The 19,366-nt window shown below is 54.2% G+C and overlaps 1 protein-coding gene across 3 annotated transcripts in view; it reads right to left on the reverse strand.

Moving 5' to 3' along the window:
* Window positions 1–11,816, reverse strand: part of KCNH2 (potassium voltage-gated channel subfamily H member 2) — a 34,245-nt gene extending 22,429 nt beyond the window's left edge. The window contains exons 1-2 of one of the 3 annotated variants that reach the window (XM_058297575.2): window positions 11,556–11,814; window positions 8,488–8,718 (exon numbers count right to left, since the gene is read on the reverse strand). In XM_058297575.2, coding sequence (XP_058153558.1) covers window positions 8,488–8,718; window positions 11,556–11,631 — 307 coding nt within the window. In that variant the 5' untranslated portion in view covers window positions 11,632–11,814. Of the gene's footprint in view, window positions 1–8,487; window positions 8,719–11,555 lie in introns of all 3 variants that reach the window. The other 2 variants (XM_004458267.5, XM_058297576.2) reach the window with 2 other exon arrangements.
* Between the last annotated feature and the right edge of the window lie 7,550 nt (window positions 11,817–19,366).

A 19,366-nucleotide genomic window follows, 5' to 3' on the forward strand; every position in this document is an offset into this window, starting at 1 on the left:
GAATTAGCCAAGAAGGTACAAGACCTCTATGGAAAAAAAAAAAAAACAACAAAATTTAGAAACAGTTTGATAAAGAGAGAGAGTTTATGCTCTTGGATGACATTATAAAAATGTCAATTCTCCTCAAATTAATCTATAAATTCAATCTAATCCCAGTCAAGAGTCTGGTGGGGTTTTTTCTTCCCAGGAACTCAATAAACTTTCTCTGAGGTTTATAAAGAAGTATAGCTTTGTCCACAAATAGCTATGGCAACCTTATAAAGAAGGAGATGTGCCTTACCAGAGACTAACACATACTAAATGTTATAGCTTTTTTTAAAGGTTGTGGTTTTGATGCAAGAACATACAAAATAAATATTTGGACAAGAACAGAGAGCTCAGAGATAAGTCCATGGATATATGGGAAATTAATCTATGAAAAAAGGTGGCACCACAAATTAATGGGGGAAAAAACAGACTCCTCACTAGATGGTGTTGGGAAAATTGGCTCACTACACGGAAATAAATAAAACTTGATCCCTACCTGACACCACATACAGAGGTAGGCTCAGGATGGATTAGACATTCAACTGAGAAAGGTAAAACAATTAAGTTAACAGAAGAAAATGTAGACCTTTGCAGCCCAGGAATGGCAAAGGACTTCTTCAGTTAAGCTTCAAAAGCACAAACAAAGCAAAAAAAAATCATTAAATATCTTTGTTGGGTAAATTTACCAGATCACTGAATGGGAGAAGATACTTGAAATATCTCAATTCAACAATAAGTTAATATCCAGAATATGTGCAATGAATACACAACTGTACGCATTTGTGTTTTCTAGAATATACAAGGAATTCTGCAAATCAACAAGAACAAAAGAAAGCAACCTCGATAGAAGAATGAGCAAAGGCTGCAAACAGCAATTCACAGGAAAGTAAACCCAAAAGGCTATCAAGCCTAAGGATGCTTAGACTCACAAGAAATCAAAGAAATGCAAATTAAAGTGACAAGATATCACTTTCCCTATGAGATTGGCAAAAATTAGAGAAGTAGATGATGCCAAGTGTGAGGATGTGGGGGTGTGGGAATCGCATGCTCTGTTTAGGAGGGTGGAATGAGCACAGGCAGCCTGGAGAACGATGTGGCAGTACTTGATTGCATTTAGTGTGCACATACTCTGTGATCCGGTGGGCCCAGTCTTGGGTATGTACCCTAAAAACATCCTCACACAAGTCCGAAAGGGAACATGTACGAGGATGTTCATGCAACACTATTTATGGTGGCCCAGAACTGAAGACAATCCGGGGATCCCTCCCTGGGAAGGCGGGGAGGTAAAATGTGATTTACGCGCACCACGGAAAAGGAACTACAGATTAGAAGGCAAATGGCAATCCTGGACAGACTTCAAGGCATGTTTTTATGTAAGAAAAGCAAACACCAGAATATAATATATAGCACAATATCATTTACATAAATTAAACCTATATGCATGCAAGCAAAAGACACATTTTGCAAGAACAGATGCAAGCAAAACATTTACATTAAGTACTTTTGAATAGTTGCCTATGGGGAGGGTAATTGGGCTGGGAGTAAGATAAAAGGAAATAATAAAAGAGAAAGAAAAAACACACACAAGAACACAAATATTGTGGTTTTAATTATTTGGGGGAGAGGCCAGCTTTGGGGTCAGGAGGAGCCTCAGGAGGGAGGGGGAGAGGCAGGCAGAGGTGGAGAGCAGAGGGGGGAGGGGAGCACCGGAGGGAACACGGAGGGGGGAGGGGCAGCCTGGGCTCCCTTCCCAGGGTCGCAGCAGCACCGGCCAGGATCTGCGGCCATGTGGCTGATGCCTTGCTTACTGGCAAGCATGAGTGCTGGCACTGGCCTGGCACTGGGTACTGCTTTGGAAGGTTTTGGCGTCTGTCATCTCATTTGCGGAACCTCCCCACGCAGTGCGTGGAAGGAGCCGTGTTATTATCCCACTGAGCAAATGAGGCATTGAGGCTCTCGGAGAATTCTGGCCAAGGTCAGTAGCAGAACCAGAGCTAAAACCCAAGTTTCTTGAAGGCCTGAGCCTGTTACCCCCCCAAAAGGGCCCGCTAGGACAAGACACGCCGTGCAGTGGTGTTCCAGGCTGCGCAGGGCCCCGGAGCTGAGAGGGTAAATCTGGGATCACATTCCAACTCAGCTACCACCAGCTGGAGAAACTTGGGCAAGTCTCAGCCTTTCTAAGCAAACATTTCCCTTCTGTAAAATGACAGAGAGGATCCTACCTCTCAGAGGGCCATGCGGACCACCTGACATAAAATATGTGTCCCCAATTTGCAAACTGTAAAGCATAGCCACAACAATGAGTGTGCCTGTGTGTGCTGCTGATGCAGCTGCCACTTCCTCTCCGGCAGCTCTAAAAACTCCCCCCGCCCCCCACCAAGGTCTCCTTGGTCCCCCTCTGGGGGTGGGCAGGCTGTGAGCTCCCAGCTGCCTTCCCCCTAAGCCATGCAATGTCCCCATCCACTTGGCAGGGCTCTCTCAGTGGCCACCACAGCCTTCTTGCTGGTCCTACCTTCCTTGGGCCTTCCCCACCCTGACATTCTATTACTCGAAGGTTCTGCACAGAGGTGCAGACTGAGGCCCAGAGTTGTGTAGTGATTTACCCAAGGTCACACAGCTACTATGTAACGGAGTCAGGAATTGATCCCAAGTCACCTGATTCCCGGTACAGGGCTTCTCCAGTGTGGTAACACTGCCCACCTCATTCATTCTTTCATTCATTCATTCAGCAAATATGTACTGAGCTTTGCACAAGACACACAGATACAAGAGAGAACAGACAGGGCTGCGTTCTGCCCTCATGGAGCTTACACTCTCATAAGGAAGACAGACATAACAACCTCATCCAGAACTGGGTGCATGAGCTATTGGAGATGGGTGGGGCAAAGGAAAAAAGATTGCCCTGGCCCTTAAGGCACTTCTCATCCAGTAGACAAAAGACCAAAAAGTAGAGGGATCCATTTGAGACCAACCAGAATCCAGAGCATAAAAAGATCCTTTGTGGGCCCCTGGACTGAGGACAAGGTGACAATGGCTCATCTGAACCTCTCCCATTTGTGCCAACAGTCCCAGGTGTCCCTCCTCTCCTCCGAGCTCTGATCACAAGTCCCTTCTCCCCATGTCACACTAAAGGACTAAATTCTTCCTATACTCCTCCCTGTGCATGGGGGAGGGGTGGGGAAGAAAGAACCCAGTTTTTTAAGAAAAAGGATAATTCTTAATCCAAGAGGAAAGTTCTCTACAGAGGCATTTCAGGCACTGTGGGGAAGATGTTTGAGAGCAAAAGGGCTTTCTTGGAACCTCTTTCTTGGAATGGCACCACACAGGAAGCCACCTCTGGGCAGAAAAGAGGCCGGGTCTCACCCCAACTCACACCACCAGGCCTGCCCTTTGCTTCCCCAGAGCCCAAGGCCACCGTGGAACTCTGCTTCCATCCTAGACGGCTCTGCACAAATATTTACATAGCTCCTCTCCGGGGGCTGCAGAAGACACAACATCTAGGAGTCGCCCTCCCGACACTCTCCAGATCCCAGCGAGGACGACACCCATAAACCGCGTCATGCCTGCCTCACCCCCTGGGGTGGGACTGGGACAGGAAGCTCCCCAAGCAGGTCAGGGCACCCCACTCTAGCTCATGACGAGTGGGCCCCCTCTCCCGAGCCCCTCCAAGCCTCCTGCCTCATGGGTCAAGTTGCAGGAAGGAAGCCACAGAGGGAAGCGTGCTAATAGAGGCGGGTGGGCTCCGAGGAGGGCCCATGACAGCCCCTCGGACCCCTGGGCCCCTCACGTGGCAGCCTGAGGCGGCTCTGACCAGAGGAGGAGCTCAGAACACCATCTCACCTGTCCATCTCCAAACTGCACCAGCTCTGCCATAAATAGAGGGACATCTCTGTCTATGGCTTTAGCTCCACGAGAAGTGCTTTCTTGTGTCTAACCACAGTCCCTCCATTCTGGTCTGTTTCCCGACTCAAGGACAACATCCTCTACCTGCCTTCCCAATCTCAAATTATCCCGGGGCTTCTCGGGCTTTCACTTCCTGGAAAGGCATCCTCATCACCAATGCAGACTAATGGGGTCCTGGGGACCTGAAGGTGACAGATTGCATGAGAGGGAGTGGGTGTCTGAGCTTGGGGAGGGGTCAGCCATGATGGAGCAGGGAGGGGGGCCGAGGCCTCAGTGTCAGAGGAGGGAACCTGGTTTAAGAGACAAGGAGGGGGAGCCAACGTGGCTCAACTGACAGAGTGTCCACCTACCATACGGAGGGTCCAGGGTTCCATACCCAGGGCCCCCTGACCCGTGCGGAGCTGGCCAGGATGCAGTGCTGCCATGCACAAGGAGTGCCATGCCACGCAGGGGTGTTCCCCACGTAGGGGTGCCCCACTTGCAAGGAGTATGCCCCGCAAGGAGAGTTGCCCCACACAAAAAAAGCACAGCCTGCCCAGGAGTGGTGCCACACACCCAGAGACCTGACGCAGCAAGATGACACAACAACAACAAAAAAAGGGACACAGTTGCCCGGTGCCACGTGACAAGAATACAAGCAGACACAGAAGAACACACAGCGAATGGACACAGAAAACTGACAACAGGGGGGAAGGGGAGAGAAATAAATAAAATAAATCTTTAAAAAAAAGAAGAGAGACAGGGAGGAGATGGGGAGAGGCAAGGAGGGAGGACCCAGAGAAAAGGCCTGTGGGGTGTGCAAGCCCCAGCAGGCCCGAGGAGCTGCTGGTGCAAGAACTCCGTGCACAAGCACCTGGGAAGCGGGTCTGAGGACAGTAGACTGGTGAATGTGGGGGCCTCCTCCGGGGCTCTGGCCCCCCACAGGCACTGGGGTCAGAAGAGAGCAGATAGGGGGCTGACCTGGGCTGCGGGCCCCACCCCTCCCCCAACCCAGCAGCTTCAGCTGCTGCAGTGGGGACCCTCTGACCCTGTTACCATGGCAACCAGCCTGCAGCTGGAGTGGAGAAGCCGACACACTCTCCTCCAGAGACACCCCCATCCCCACCCACGCACAGGCTCCAGGGGACACAGGGACATGGAGACCAGACCAGGACAGTCAGAGCTGTGGGAAGCCAGGCAGAGACGGCGAGACAGATGCCCAGATGCCTTGGTGGGGGACACCAAGACAGAGAGCAAGAGGCAAGGAGAAGAGCTCAAGGGGGCTGAAGAAAGGGAAGAAGATGCAGGAAGAAGGCGAGAAAGACCACGGGAAAGGTGAATATAAATGAAAAAAGAAAAGGAAAAAAAAAGACCAAGGGGACTGAGAGCAGCAGGCTCCAGGCGACAAAGGTAGGCAGGCCAGAGATGTGGGTAGAAATATGGGGTGCAGGCAGACGGAGCACATGAGTGCTGGGGGGCAGAGGGGCAGCAGGAAGGAGCGGAGCAGAGAGGTGGGAAGGAGGGGCAGAGAGAAAGCAAGGGAAGGAGAGTGGAAGCCTCCACAAGGTCCAGGGGAGGGGAGGGCATGAGGAGGAGCCTCAATCTAAGGCACCCCACCCCTACAGAGACGTGGGAACAGAGGCATGTACCCAGCACCTGCTGCCCAAGGTGCCGCCCCAGGGCCCTGCAGGGGCAGCCAGCAGGAAGGCTACCGCCCCTGGCCCCACACCGCTGGGCTCTACTCCCAATCCCATCTCTAGCCTGGGCCTGACTTGAGGGGTGTCGCCAGTGAACACTCCACGGTCCCCGGCATTGTGTCTCTCCTTCCGGCCCACCCCGCACTCCCCCCACATCCCAGCAGTCCCAGCAACTGAATAATGGGGCTGTCTGGCTCCAGGCCCTGATACTGCACAGAGCCAGGCTAGAGGCACGGATACAGCACAGCTGTCCATGGTGGCGCCTGCCAGCAAAAGGTCCTGCCTCCTTCCTAGCTACCCCAGCCCGGGGACCCACTCCCCTATTGCTGACCCAGGCAGAGACCCTGAGAAAGACCTGGAGGGGAACACGAGGTGACCCTGGCATTCCTTACCTCTGCCTCCCTCCCTGGCCCCTGCACAAGCGCGCGCGCACACACACACACATACACACTCAGGTCAGGAGGCCCCTGGGATCTACGCAAGGAACTGAGTGTTTCAAAGTGGAGGAAGGGGAGGCTGAGGAAATCTGTCTTCCTCCTAGGCCCAGAATTCCAGGATAAGTGGGGACCCACATGAAACTAGGTGAGAGCAAGGAAGGGACAGGCAGCGATGGAGAGATGGCTGGCAGAGGGTTTCCTGGATTGCCAAAATTATTTGGAATAGTAATCTGGAGAGTGGAAGGAGAACTGCACTTGGGAGTCGAACGCCCGTGATCTAGACCCTCTCCCTCCACGGATTCTCTGGTTACCAGACCACTAGTTCTCAGTTTCTTCATCTGTAACTCAAGTGGGTTGGATTAAATGATCCATGAGGTCACCTCCAGCTCCAAGATTCCACGATACCTCTGCAGGGGTCCAATGGCCATCCCTTTCCCAAAGGAGGCAGGCTGGGGCAGGAGGGAGGGCCAGTTCCACTAAGGAGGACCCTCCACACACAACAGCCAAAGACAGATGCTTCCAGGTCCCTCCCACCAAATCACACGACACAAGTTGGTGTCCATAAGTGGGTTTTGCACAGTGTTTTCAAGGTTAAGGCAATGTCATGAGCTTTCTCTCTAAAGACTCTCACAGCATCCCCATGAGGTTCCCTAGCAAGGTATATTATCCCATTTTGCAAAACAGAAACAGGCTCAGGGAAGTTAACTGACTTGCCCAATATTACATAATTTCAAGTGTTAGACCTGAATTTGAGATTTAAGTGTTCATACTCTTTTCGTTCCTTCCACCAATGATTTTCAAACTTTTAAAATAAAATTTTAAATAAATATGCAATATACAGGTACACCTCTGACTATGTGGGTGTCATTTTTAATTTATGACAGACAATAGAGCACAGTGGATAGGGCTCTGGTCGGACACAGGTTCCACTCCCAGCTCTGTTACAGTCTTTTAGCTGTAACTTTGGGGACGTTACTTTATTTCTCTGGACTTCATTTCCTCATCCATAAAGTAAGGATAAAAAATAGAATCTACTTCCCAGGGTTTTTGTGAAGACTACATGAGATAATGTAAGTGAAACAGTTAGCCCAGTGCCCAGCACACAGAATCTCTCCACCCATGTTAGCTTTTACTAGATCACCAGCAAGCAGATTTGCTCTGATTAAGGTTCTGGGTACACATCAGTGAGGGAGGGAAAAAAATAGACAGAAACCACTGCCTTCACAGAGTTTGCAATCTAGTCTCACAGTAACTGTCTCCCAGCACAGAACCCGTTTGCTATAAACAAACCCCCTTCCATAGGACCTGTGGCAGTGACCCCCTAATCCAGCCTAATGATGTCAGACTGTGCATGCCTGCAAAGCAGAGGTGGGGAGAGGATGAGGTGGTAGAGGCAAGCCTTTATAGGGTTATCCTGATACAGACAGAGACAGTGCTCCTGGGGGCATCCTCATTTTGCCTCCCCCACAGCAGGAGGCAAGGTGTGCCCCTAGAAGTCAGGAACCTCTTCTCTTTTGCTCACTGCCATAGCTCCAAGAGCCTAGCAGTGCGCCTGGCTCACAGGTGTTCCGTGACTGCTTGTTGAATACACAGGGATGAGCAGCAGGGTTTGGGCACCGGTGGGCCGTCCAGCTGCATTCTGCAGCCCCCTCCCCAGCCCTCTGATGCCTGCACACACCCCCTGAACAGAGCCCACCCCAATGGGGCAGGCCCGGGTGGGGGAGCAGCTCCGCCCAGGGCTCTGTTTATCCGCTCTCCGGAAGCCCAGAGCAGCTGGGCTGGGAGACTGTGGCTGAGCTGAGACACCTGGCGCACTGGGGAGAGGCGGGCAGGCTCTCAATAGATGAGACAAAGGGAACTGAGGTTGTGGGGAGAGGCACTGCCCCAGCCCAGGTGCTGTTGAAGTGCAGGAGAGGGGACAGGAGAAGGGCAGTTGTCCCCACCTCACCCCTCAGACACTTCTTCCCAGACCAGTCAGCTGGCAGAGCCGGCCCTAGGGTAGCTAGAGGCTTTGGCCAGGGGTCAGAGTCCAGCCCTCAGCCTGACCTTCTATTACCTCAGCCCACGCACGCACCTGCCATCCTGGTGCCATCCTGGTGCCATCCTGGCCCCGTCAAACTCCAGGTGCCCTGGCTCACCACGCCCACAGGGAGGAAGGAACCAGAAGCTCCAGGCCCACAGCCAAGAAGCCCTTTGGCCACCCCGAAAAACCACCCCGCCAGAGTGAGAGACCCAGACCTCCCTGCAGCCCCAACTGCCAGCCCGCGCCTCCCACCTGGCACACTCCAATGGCTCCAGCTTGGACTACGCCTCCGGTGTTCGATGCCCCTGCGTAAGCCCCCCAGGTCCCGCCATTTTCCAGCCGCCCAGCTCCCACCCCACCCCACCGCTTTCGCCCTGGCCCCGCCCCTTTGGCTGTGGCCCCGCCCCCGGCCCGTGCCTACCATCCTTGCGATAGAAGGCGATTTCCACTTTGCGCTCCTCGGCGCCCAGCAAGGCCTGCGCGATCTGCGCGGCGGCTCGGCGCTGCGTGCGCGGCCCGTGCAGGAAGTCGCAGGTGCAAGGCCGCTGCATCACCTCGGCCCGCGAGTAGCCGCACAGCTCACAGAAGCCGTCGTTGCAGTAGATGACGGCGCAGTTCTCCACCCGAGCGTTGGCGATGATGAACTTGCGGCCTGGGGGCAGGGGGGCGGGGATAGGCCAGGACATGAGCAGGGGGACCCCTGCCTCGGGGGCTCCTAGCCCTTCCCCACATTCACACACAGCCGCCGGGAGACTCTCCGCCCCAGGGAGCACAGTGGGGCATGGGGTCCCCGCAGGGGCCTAGCCCAGCTGTGCCCGACACAGGTGCCTCCGCTGGGCCGGCCCGGCGGGCGCGCCCCCTCCCCCCCTGCCCGGGCCGCGGGCTGGCTGCGTGGCTTCCCCCGGGCAGGCAGCCAGCAACACGCCGCCCCCTCCGCGCCCGGGGCCGAGGCCAGCCTGGGCGGGTGTCAGCAACGCGTGTCAGCAGCCGCGGTGAAGGGATAAACACTAGGCCTGGAGAAGGATCCTGGGAAAGGCCGGTGATGGCGGCCCAGGCGCAGCAGCCTTGCCTTTACTCCTCTGACTTCTTCCTCTTGATCCCCACTCTCTCAGACTAGGGTCGCTCCCTGAGTCGCTCCTTACCCCAGGAGTCCCTAGAAATTTACTTCTCCAAGTATCTGCGGACCCTCCAGGTCAGTACCGCCCTGGGACTCTTCCTCACCACCTCCAAGAGTGGCCAGGGGCTGGAGAGTGGGTGCAGCTAACTAGGATGACAGAAGTGACATGTTGAAAACCTGCTATGTGCTGGGTGGTTTATCTCATGGAACGCTCTGACAATCCCATCAGGTAGGTATTATTATCCTGGTTTCATTGATGAAGAAACTGAAGCTCAAGAGAAGTTAAGAAACATACCCAGTCTTGCAGTTTGTAAATGACACTGCCAGATTTTGAACCTAGATTTGGCAGAAGGCAAAGGAATAAGCTGAGGGTCACAGGAAAAGGCCCAAGGTCATAGGGGGCATGGAAAGGAACCTGCTGCTCTGAACCTGGAAACTTGAGTCAGTGGCCCACTTGTGACAAGATGGACCCAGGAAAGGGGACCTTTCCCAAGGATGCAAGGCCTTCTTCAGTTTGGCCCCGTCATGGAGAGAAGCCCCAATGGGCCAATTTCAGCTAGATTTTGGCTCACCCTCTCCATGTCTGCCCCAAGAGCCAGACTGGCGGGCAGGCAATGGGCGGGCAGCAGCTCTGGCTTGTGCCAAGGAAGATGCTCCAGGGATAAGAGCTTTTTATAAACACAGAAGTTTCCGGCCACTTGGGCCTTTCATGCTGGGGCTTTCAGCAGCAGTCAGAACCCTGCCCCCTCCCAATCTGAGTGGGCACAGCCCTCAGGTTGTGTGGTTCTGGGCAAGTCCATGGGCAAGCCCTGGCCACTGAGGCAGGCTGGGGCCATCAGAATCTGGCATTCTCCCACCGTCCTCAGTGCCCCTTCCCTTGGCCTCCAGGAAGTTACTTTTTGGAGTTGGGTCATCTTTGGGTCAGTTCCCCAGGTAGCTGTCAACCCCAGGAATCAGGGCTCGTTGTCACATGAAAAGCCCTGCTAGCTCTGCCTCTCTCTCCATCTCAGTCCAAGACAGTCCATAGTCTACCAGCCACACACATCAGTTTCATAGAAGAAAAACCACCCCTTGTCCTGACTCCCAGGCCTTGGAAAGAAGAGGGAGTTTCTTCGAATGCAAGCCCCACCCCCACCACCTTCACAGAGATCCAGGAACACCAGGAGTGTGGAGAGCTTAAAGGCCCCATCGGCCTGACCCCTCCTTCACAGATGTGGAAACTGAGACCCAGAGAGGGAAGAGAGCATTCAAGGTCACGTGGCAGTCAGTGGCAGAGATGAGACCAGAAGCCAGGCCCCTGAATCCCAGCCCAATGCTCTTCCCTTTGCCTACACAGCCTCCTCTGGGGTAAGGAAAGCCCCTGGGCCCCGCTCCCCTCCACCAATATCACTCTCTCCTCCCCTTCAAGATCATCCTGTTCCTCAGCCTCAGACAATGCTTCCCACCGGACTAAGCCCCTCCCTTCCCTCCCACCATGGTTACAAGCACACGTTGTCCTGTGCTCACCGGGTCATGTGCAAGGAATGTCACCCTCTTCCAGCTCCTGGGGCCCTTGGCAGTCACACCCACTGAGGCCACAGCATATCCAACCTTGGGTACAGGCATACGCACACAGGGTGGGTGCAGATGTCTGCGCCCAGAATATTCACCTGGCCTGGGACGCTTTCTGGAGGCCTTCCCTACCAAGCCAGCATTAGGGGGTGCTGCAGTCCCCATAAGGAGATTGAGGGGCAGTGCCCAGGGCAGGGAAATCCACAACATGGGGGCACGACAGCCTCAAAGCCAGCTTCAGCTCCAGGACACCCCCTCACCCCAGGACCCACGGTCTCGTAGCCTTGGCACAGGTCCACCCCCACTGCCCATTCGGGATCCAACTCAGGAATAACACACACAGGCTCAGGGTCAGACACACGCCCCCCACGCACAAGAGCAGATTAGGCGCTGAGCCCTCAGTCTCTCACGTACAATAGAGTCAAGACCAGCGATACACAGTACACCTAGGGTCCCGCAGTTTGGGGCATACACATTCTCATGTTCTTGCACTCCCACCACCCCATCCACATCCAGACGCCCAGAGTTGGGGACACCTGCGCACTCCCATCCTCTTTTTCTCCCTTCCCTCCCGGATCCCAGAAACCTGAGCTGCACCTAGGGGTCCGGTGACCCAACACCAGACCCTTGGCCCCATGCCCACAGCCCTCGGAGCACCAAGCTTTGCCTGGCAACCCCCGGCCAGCGCCTCGGGGCCCACTAGCCCCCATTTGACTCCCCACTTGGCGGAACACACGGCCCGGGCACGCCCCCCATCCACACTCGAGGGAGCTTGGCCCGCCCCAGAACCCCCTCCCCTTCCCCCCCCCTCCCCCACTCACTCTGGCCCTCAAACTTGCGGATGATGGTGTCCAGGAAGGTATTCTGCGGCGCGACGTGGCCCCTCCGCACCGGCATCCTGAGCCCATGGGCGGGCCGGGCGGACCCCCACCCACCCCGGCCCGGCCCGGCCCAACACTAGGCTTCGGGTGGCCCGGCCCGGCCGTGGTCTCCTCACCCCGCGGCCAAGCTGAGCACGGGCGGGGTCGGGACTGGGCTGCGGGAGCGGGGTCCCGGCTCAGCTCCCGACTCCGGATCGCGGGCCCGGCCTGGAGCCGCCTGAGCTCGGGCCGCCGGCCGAGGTGCCCGCACACCTGTCTGCCGGCTCCCGCCGAGCCGCGGGCCCCGCTCCGCCGCGTCCCCGCGCTGCGCCCCGCCTGCCCGCCCGCCCTCCCCGAGCGCCAGGCTCCCCCACTCCCGGCCCTCGCCCGCCCGCCTGCGGCGCCGACAGCGGCTCCGGCGCCGGCGGCTCGGGCTGCGCTTGCGGCTCGGCCCGGCCGCTGAAGGGTTAACGCGGCGCGCGCCCCTCGGGCTCCGGCCCCCGCCTCCCGGCCTCCTCCCGCCGCGCGCCCGCAGCGCCGCCCTCTCCCCGCCTCAGCCCGCGCGCCCGCCCTTGCCATTGGCTGAGCCGCGCCGAGCGCTCGCCCGCACCCCTGCCCCTCGCTCCGCGGAGGAGCCCCTAGGACTCGCGCGCCCAGAAGCGGGGGGCAGGGACCCTTAGGTAGGGGCGCCGCGAGGACAGGTGCGAGGGCCGGCCTTGAGGCGGCGAGGGAGGGCGCTGGGGATTCCGTCCCCACCCCCGGATTGGAAGGGCCCAGAACCCTGATTTAAAGGGGGAAAGCCGGCCCCAGGTGTCTGGTCCCCCAGCACGCCAAGCCCTGGCCTAGCTCCACACAGCGGACGCTCAAAGCCTGCTTGTGGGCGGACTGGGCCCCGGGGAGGAAGGAGCCCAGGGTCAGAAGCCCCGGGCCCGCCGAGATTTGAGATAAGGGTGGGTGAGACTCAAGAGGGGCACGCACCCCTCGGCTCCCCGCAAACACACGCACACGCGCTAAGCCCCCTCTGGGGTTTGTCGGGGCCTTCCATGGGGGAGGTGCAGAAAGGGACATTCTAGCTACTGGGTGAAAGAAAGGGCCTGAGCGCGAGGTTCCAGCCTGGGGATACCCCCGCTTGAGCTGCCCGCCCTCCCCCGGCAGCGCGGGGCCCGCCTTGCAGGCCCAATCCGCGGGCTCCGGGCCCGGCGGCGGCGGCGGCCCTGCCCCTCGGAAAACCCGGGCCTAGCCGCAGGCCCCTCCCCCTCGGCCAGCTGGCTGGCTCCCGCTGCAGCTCCCTTATTTAGGCAAGGAGGCCTGAGGATGCTCAAGGGCAGGCAGGGTGTCTGCCCGCCGCCTGCCCACCGCCTGCCTGAGCTGCGTGAGGGTCTCAGGAACCAGAGTGTCCCGGCCTGAGCAGCCAGGCAGGGCCCGGGGAAAGTCAGGGCCGGGAGGCGAGTGTTGACAGCTGAGCAGGGCGGCTGGGAGGAGTCGGCCGGCTGCTCGCGGCTGAGCAGCCGGCCGTGGGTCCCCTCCCCTGCAGCCCCAATCAGAGACCTGTCTAGATGGATGGGGCCATGTGGGGTTTCCTGAAGGCTTGCAGCTGCCTCTGCCCTTGGAGCAAGGGGGTGGGTCTTGTCACCAGGGAGAGCCATCATGGGATGTGGGGGGAAGGGAGGAACAAAGGGCAGAGGAAAAGCAGCAGAGCCTGGAAGGAGCAAGGCCCAGAGTGAGAGCCTCTCACGTTCTACCCAGGAGCAAAGAGATGAAAACACTGGGGCCAAATGGGGCCATTGACCAGCAGATGATACCCCATTTTTATTTGCTGGTGGGTGGGCAGTGACTCAGGGAGGCAGCCAGTGGGAAGAGAAGGAGGTGGCTCCACCAGCTGATGCTAACTAAAAAAGACCAGAGGCTCTTGCCTGTTCAGTCATCCCTTAGCCCCTCTCCACCGCCAGCAGCTTCCTCACTCACATCCCAAGATGCCCAGAGCCTTCAGTGGCAGAGGCTTCCCTTGTGACCTGATGTCAAGTCTATTAACACCCCCTGGATGCTGAGTTGCCTGACCTAAGTCCAGGGTGATTCACATTTGAATGAAATTTCTTCCCTTCCAGGTCCAGGAATTGAGAGAAGGTGAGAGAGGCCTTAAGGGCTGGGCATAGGAAAAGAGAAAATGGGAAGGCATACCTGGAGCCCCCCATTTCTCTCCAGACTAGTGGAGAGGGAAAGCTAGGCCCTGAGGAAAAGGGGGACCTTGCCAGCTGTCCTCCCACTACTGGCACCCACGTTTGTGGGACAGGCTTCAGCTCTTATCCCAGAAGGAGGACAGGGGAGTCAGAGGGAACTTGAATCCTTCCAAAAGAAAACAGACCAGGCAAAGAGCATCCCTCTTCCTGTCCTCATGTTGGCAGAGACAAGAAGAGAGCTTTTCCCTTGGGCTAAGGAAAGGCAGATCTCTCTCTCTCACACACTGAAAAGTTAAAGCAAGTCATAGATTTCTGACTTCCTTGGAGGCAGAGGGAAGAGAGAGGCTGTAAGATGGGACAAGCTCTCCCCAAAGGCACCCTTCTTGGGAACACAGATGCTCAGGCAACAAAAGGTAAAAAACAACCAATAGGCTGATTGGGGAGCTCCCCCAATCCACCCAATTCCCTTCACCACTATCCCCAGATCTGGGAAAAAGAGAAACACATGGCCAGCCTCAATGCCAAGAGCTGGGCTATGAGCATCCAGGGTCTCCCCTACCCCACCTCAGGCTCTCAAAGCCATTTTCAGGGGCCTTTCCTAGGAAGGGCTCTGTCCCCCTGCCCCCCATCCTGCCTGTGACTGAGGAACAGAAAGGCTATATTTACCATCAGACACAAAGGCTCCTCCCCGCTCCCAGAAAGACAATTTAGGGAGAAAAGTCTAAGGAGAACACCCTGAATCTGCTCAGCCTGAGGAGGAAGGGAGTTGATCCCAGATGTCCTAGGAGGAAAAAAGAAATTGAAGCCTTCCCTGATGGCAGGTCCCCAAGGAGCAGGCGAGGTGAGGCACTGCCAGAATCAGGCCCAGGAGACTAGGAAGCAGTGCCTGCCAGCTGAGTGCAGGAGAGACAGCATATGCAGGAATGGGTCCTCAGGAACCCCGGGGGAGGAAGAAGCAACAAAAGCAATCCCTTGGTATTCAAGGGGAGGCTTGGATTGCATGCTGGGGTCTTGTTTTTCTGTGCAGCCGGGTCCTGAGAATAGAGATGTTTTCAGATATAAACTGGGGTTGGAGGAGAAAGGAATTAAAGAAACAGCATGTTACCCTTCCAGAAGCAGATGCTCAGGGTTTGTTGAAAGCAAGAAGGAAAAAAAAAGAAGGAATAAGTAAGTGAATAAAGAAAGAGGGGAAGGGGAGAGAAGGAGAAGGTGGGGTGGGGAGAAAAAGGCGGGCAGAGGAAGGAACCCAGCTCAGACCCCTAGCCAGGAGCCAGGGCTCCCTTCACTCATTGCCGTCTGCAGCTCCACTGCAGCAGTACTTTCAACCCCTGGCCCACAACCAAGGTCTTCTCCCACCAGCCTGACACCAACCACTGCTGGAACATTTTCTCTGACTTGTTGGTGTCAAAAGAAGCGAGTAAAGTGCTGTTGACTAGGATTCCCGAGATCTGCCTTCTAAGTCTGATTCTGCTACTAGTCAAATCAAATATTTACTGGGGGCCTCCTATGTGCTGGGACCTGTGCCAAGCAAACACTGTGGGGGAGCAGGAGGAAAAAGCAGGATCCCTTCTCCAAGGATTCACCCTGGAGGCTTGAGCAAGGCGATGGGCAGATGAATACTGTACACTCTGAGCTAAATGCTGTGGCATTAAAAGGAGGTTTAGATTAATTTCATCTGGGGCAATCTCTGAGGTCCCTTTGAGGGGAGGAGGCAGTGGTGTCAGAGCAGTGCCAGAAGGCAGAAATGGGTCAGGCACAAGCTTTGCAGGTGGAAGGGACAACATGAGCAAAGGAGAATAGAGATCATGTCTGGGGAGAAAGTTAGGTGCGATGGCAGTGGAGCAGTAGACCAAGGCCTTTTGCAGAGGACAGAGGAGTGTGGATTTTATCTTTTCTGCTGAAGAAATGGTGATGGCAGCTGAAATGTATTCTCCACACTATAGAAATTACGTCTGTCCTTGTACCATCCTAGCATAGAGTAGGCATCTGTGGTCATTTGAAACTGTATGTAACTCAGAAAAGCACGTTCTTAAAACTAATCCATTCATGGGGGTCCTACTTGACCCAGTGTAAGTAGGACCTTTTGACAAGGCTACTTCAGTTAAGGTGTAATGCCCCTCATTCAGGATGGGTCTTTATCTTCTTGCTGGAGTCCTATGTAAACAGGATGAATACAAAAGAGAGGAAAAAGTCACCGAAGCAAGAAGCTGCAAGTAGTGAAATCCACAAGAGAAGGCAGAGACCAACAGATGCCACTATGTGCCGTGCCATGTGGCAGAGGAGCCAAGGATTGCAGACAGCCAGTCTTTGAGAATGAAGCTTTGCCTTGATTTGGACATTTTTCTCAGCCTAAACACTGTGAGCTAATCAATTCCCTTTGTTAAAAGCCAACCCAGTTTACGGTATCTGCTTTCAGCAGCCAGCAAACTAAAACAGTATCTAACAAAAGTTTGTTGAATTAATGAAATGGCTGTATGATAATTTGGAAAAACTGAGCTAGGTATGAGTTTTCTATTCAGTTACCTATTGCTGCATAAGAGCTATCCCAAATCCCTCAATCAATTACAACATTTATTTTGCTCATAGATCTGCAATTTGGGCAGGGGTCAGCAGGACATGCCTCTACTCCACTCAGGACTAGGGAAATCTCGTTCACTCCTATTTGATGGATCCTATTGGTCAGCTAGGACCTCAGCTAGGGCTGTGGCCAGAACACATACATGAGGCCTTTCTGTGTGGCTGCTTGGCTACTTTACAACATGGTGACTAGGTCCCAAGAACAAGGGTCCCAAGAGAGGAACCGACAGAAGCTGTATTACTTTTATATTTTAGATATTTTAGTCTCAAAAATCACTTGGTTTTTTTTTTTTTTAAGATTTATTTTTATTTATTTAATTCCCCTCCCCTCCCCCGGTTGTCTGTTTTCTGTGTCTTTTTGCTGCGTCTTGTTTCTTTGTCCGCTTTGTTGTCGTCAGCGGCACGGGAAGTGTGGGCGGCGCCATTCCTCGGCAAGCTTCTCCCTCCTTCGCGCTGGGCGGCTCTCCTTATGGGCGCACTGCTTGCGCGTGGGGCTCCCCTACGTGGGGGACACCCCTGCGTGGCAGGGCACTCCTTGCGCGCATCAGCACTGCGCATGGGCCAGCTCCACACGGGTCCCATGTGGAGACGGACGCCCTAACCACTGGGCCAAAGTCCGTTTCCTCAAAAATCACTTGTAATGGCTCTCTCTGCCTAGAGGAGCCTGCACTAAATCTTGGTGCGTACTTCCACCCTTCTCAGCAAGCTCTGTTCTTTTCCCCCATTTCCCAATAAATTCTTCTTTACTGGCCTAACCAAAAAAAAAAGTCACATGTAATAACTTCAGCCATAATCATGACCCATCAAAATTCAAGGAGGGAGAGAAGCGGACTTGGCTCAATGGATAGGGCATCTGTCTACCACATGGGAGGTCCGCGGCTCAAACTCCGGCTCTTCTTGACCCATGTGGAGCTGGCCCACATGCAGTGCTGATGTGTACAAGGAGTGCCCTGCCACGCAGGGGTGACCCCTGCATAGGGGAGCCCCATGCACAAGGAGTGAGCCCCATAAGGAGAGCCGCCCAGCATGAAAGGAAGTGCAGCCTGCCCAAGAATGGCACTGCACACACAGAGAGCTGACACAGCAAGATGACGCAACAAAAAGAAACACAGATTCCTGTGCAGTTGACAACAGAAGCAGACAAAGAAGAACACACAGCAAATGGACACAGAGAATAGACAACTGGGGCAGGGAGGGAAGAGAAATAAATAAAAATAAATCTTTAAAAAAAAGTCAAGGAGGGAGCAGATGTGGCTCGGGAGTTGGGCGCCTGCCTCTCACATGGGAGGTCCCAAGTTCAGTTCCCAGTGCCTCCTAAAGAAAACAAACCATGAGCAGACAACAAGCAAAAACAATGGGCAGACAATGAGCAAAACACCAGCAGACAGCGAGTAGAAACAAAATGAGCAGGGAGCGGATGTAGCTCAAGCAGTTGGACGCCCACCTCCCACATGGGAGGTTCCAGGTTTGGTTCCTGGTGCCTTCTAAAGAATAAACAAACAGACAATGAGCAAAAACAATGAACAAACAGATAAGGGAGCTATCTCAGCGGGTGGGGGAAATTCAAGCAGCAGGAACATAAATGTTCATCCACCCCACCTCTCAGTAAAGGAGTGTCATCATCATACTGTAAGAAAAATATGTATGATAGGATATATTGAAACAACCATCCTTGAAAAACACAAGCTTTCACATGAAGCTACTGCAATAGTACAGGTGAGAGATGTTGAAGACTTAAATCAGGTCAGAGGTGATGGAAAAGGGTCAATTTGTTGCATAACTTTAAGAGTATCACTTACTCTCATTTTCCTTACCTGTAAAATGAGGAGACCAAACAAGCTGATCTCTGAGGTCCTGCCCAGCTCTAAGAGTGAGTGATTCCTTAGTCCTACACAACCACACACACACTCATCAATGTTCCCTCCAGTTCCCTCCATATCCATCTCTGCCTCTGCTCTCTGATCCGGGAACCATTGGGGCTGATGGTTACTCCACAAAGAGCATCATGGCCCATCCTACATATGTATTTCAAACTAAACATGAGTACCGTTGGAGACCCTTAGGAATAGTCTTATCCCTCAGGATAAGACTAATCAGTCAAAAAGCATTTATTAAGCATCTGCTGTGTGCTCATCACTGTAACGTCTACTGGAAACAAACAAATGAATGAACATATGATCTAGCCTCCACCACAAGGAGTTCATAATCTAATTGGGGAGAGAGAACTAATGGGCACAAAATGTCATGAAAACAATCTGTTGTGATACTGCACTATTGACAATATGTGCAAAGGAGTCCTGAGCAGGGGGGCTCTGTGTGGGCTGGGGCAGCCAGGAGGATTTCCTGGGAAATCTGGGTCCTTTCAGATGGTAAAGGTTTTCTCAGGCATCTCTTCATAAAGCAAGATTCCAAAAGGGGGTCAGGTGTGGGGTCCTCCCACCAACCTACACTTACCCCAAAAAGAGAAAGAAGAGAGACCAGTTTAACTTTCCTCCACCTGGCAATGTAACAACCATCTGTCTCTTGTATTTAGGGACTGGGACCAGCATCCCCACACACAAAAAGTGGCTTCCAGAAAGGCTCCAGAACCTAACAAGGAGTAGAAACTCCAGAATTTCCATGGAGCTGGTGGAGAGTGGGGATCTGATTATAAGGGAGGTTAGGGCATTTGTCTGGAGGCTGAGTTTGCATGTATTTATTTTAAAATACATAGTTACTAAGTACCTACCATGTACCTGTTCTAAGAGATAGTTTTTGCTTTGTTTCGTTTTGTTTAAAGTTTTGCCCCTCATAGAATTTTCAGACCAACATACTGTTTCTGACATAAATTGAAGGTTTATTTTGGGGTCGCTTTGGAGAACTGAGTAATGTCAATGAGCAAGCCAGCCCGCTAGGAAAGCTGGCCTGGCAGGAGATCCCAAGCTCTCTGGTTGCTCAATGTCTCCAGCCCTAGTGGAACGTTGTCTCTGTCCACGGTGCTGAAATCACTCTGTGCCAGACTCGGCAGGAAACCGGGAA

Source organism: Dasypus novemcinctus, chromosome 5, assembly GCF_030445035.2.
Source record: "Dasypus novemcinctus isolate mDasNov1 chromosome 5, mDasNov1.1.hap2, whole genome shotgun sequence".
Taxonomy (NCBI): Eukaryota; Metazoa; Chordata; class Mammalia; order Cingulata; family Dasypodidae; genus Dasypus; species Dasypus novemcinctus.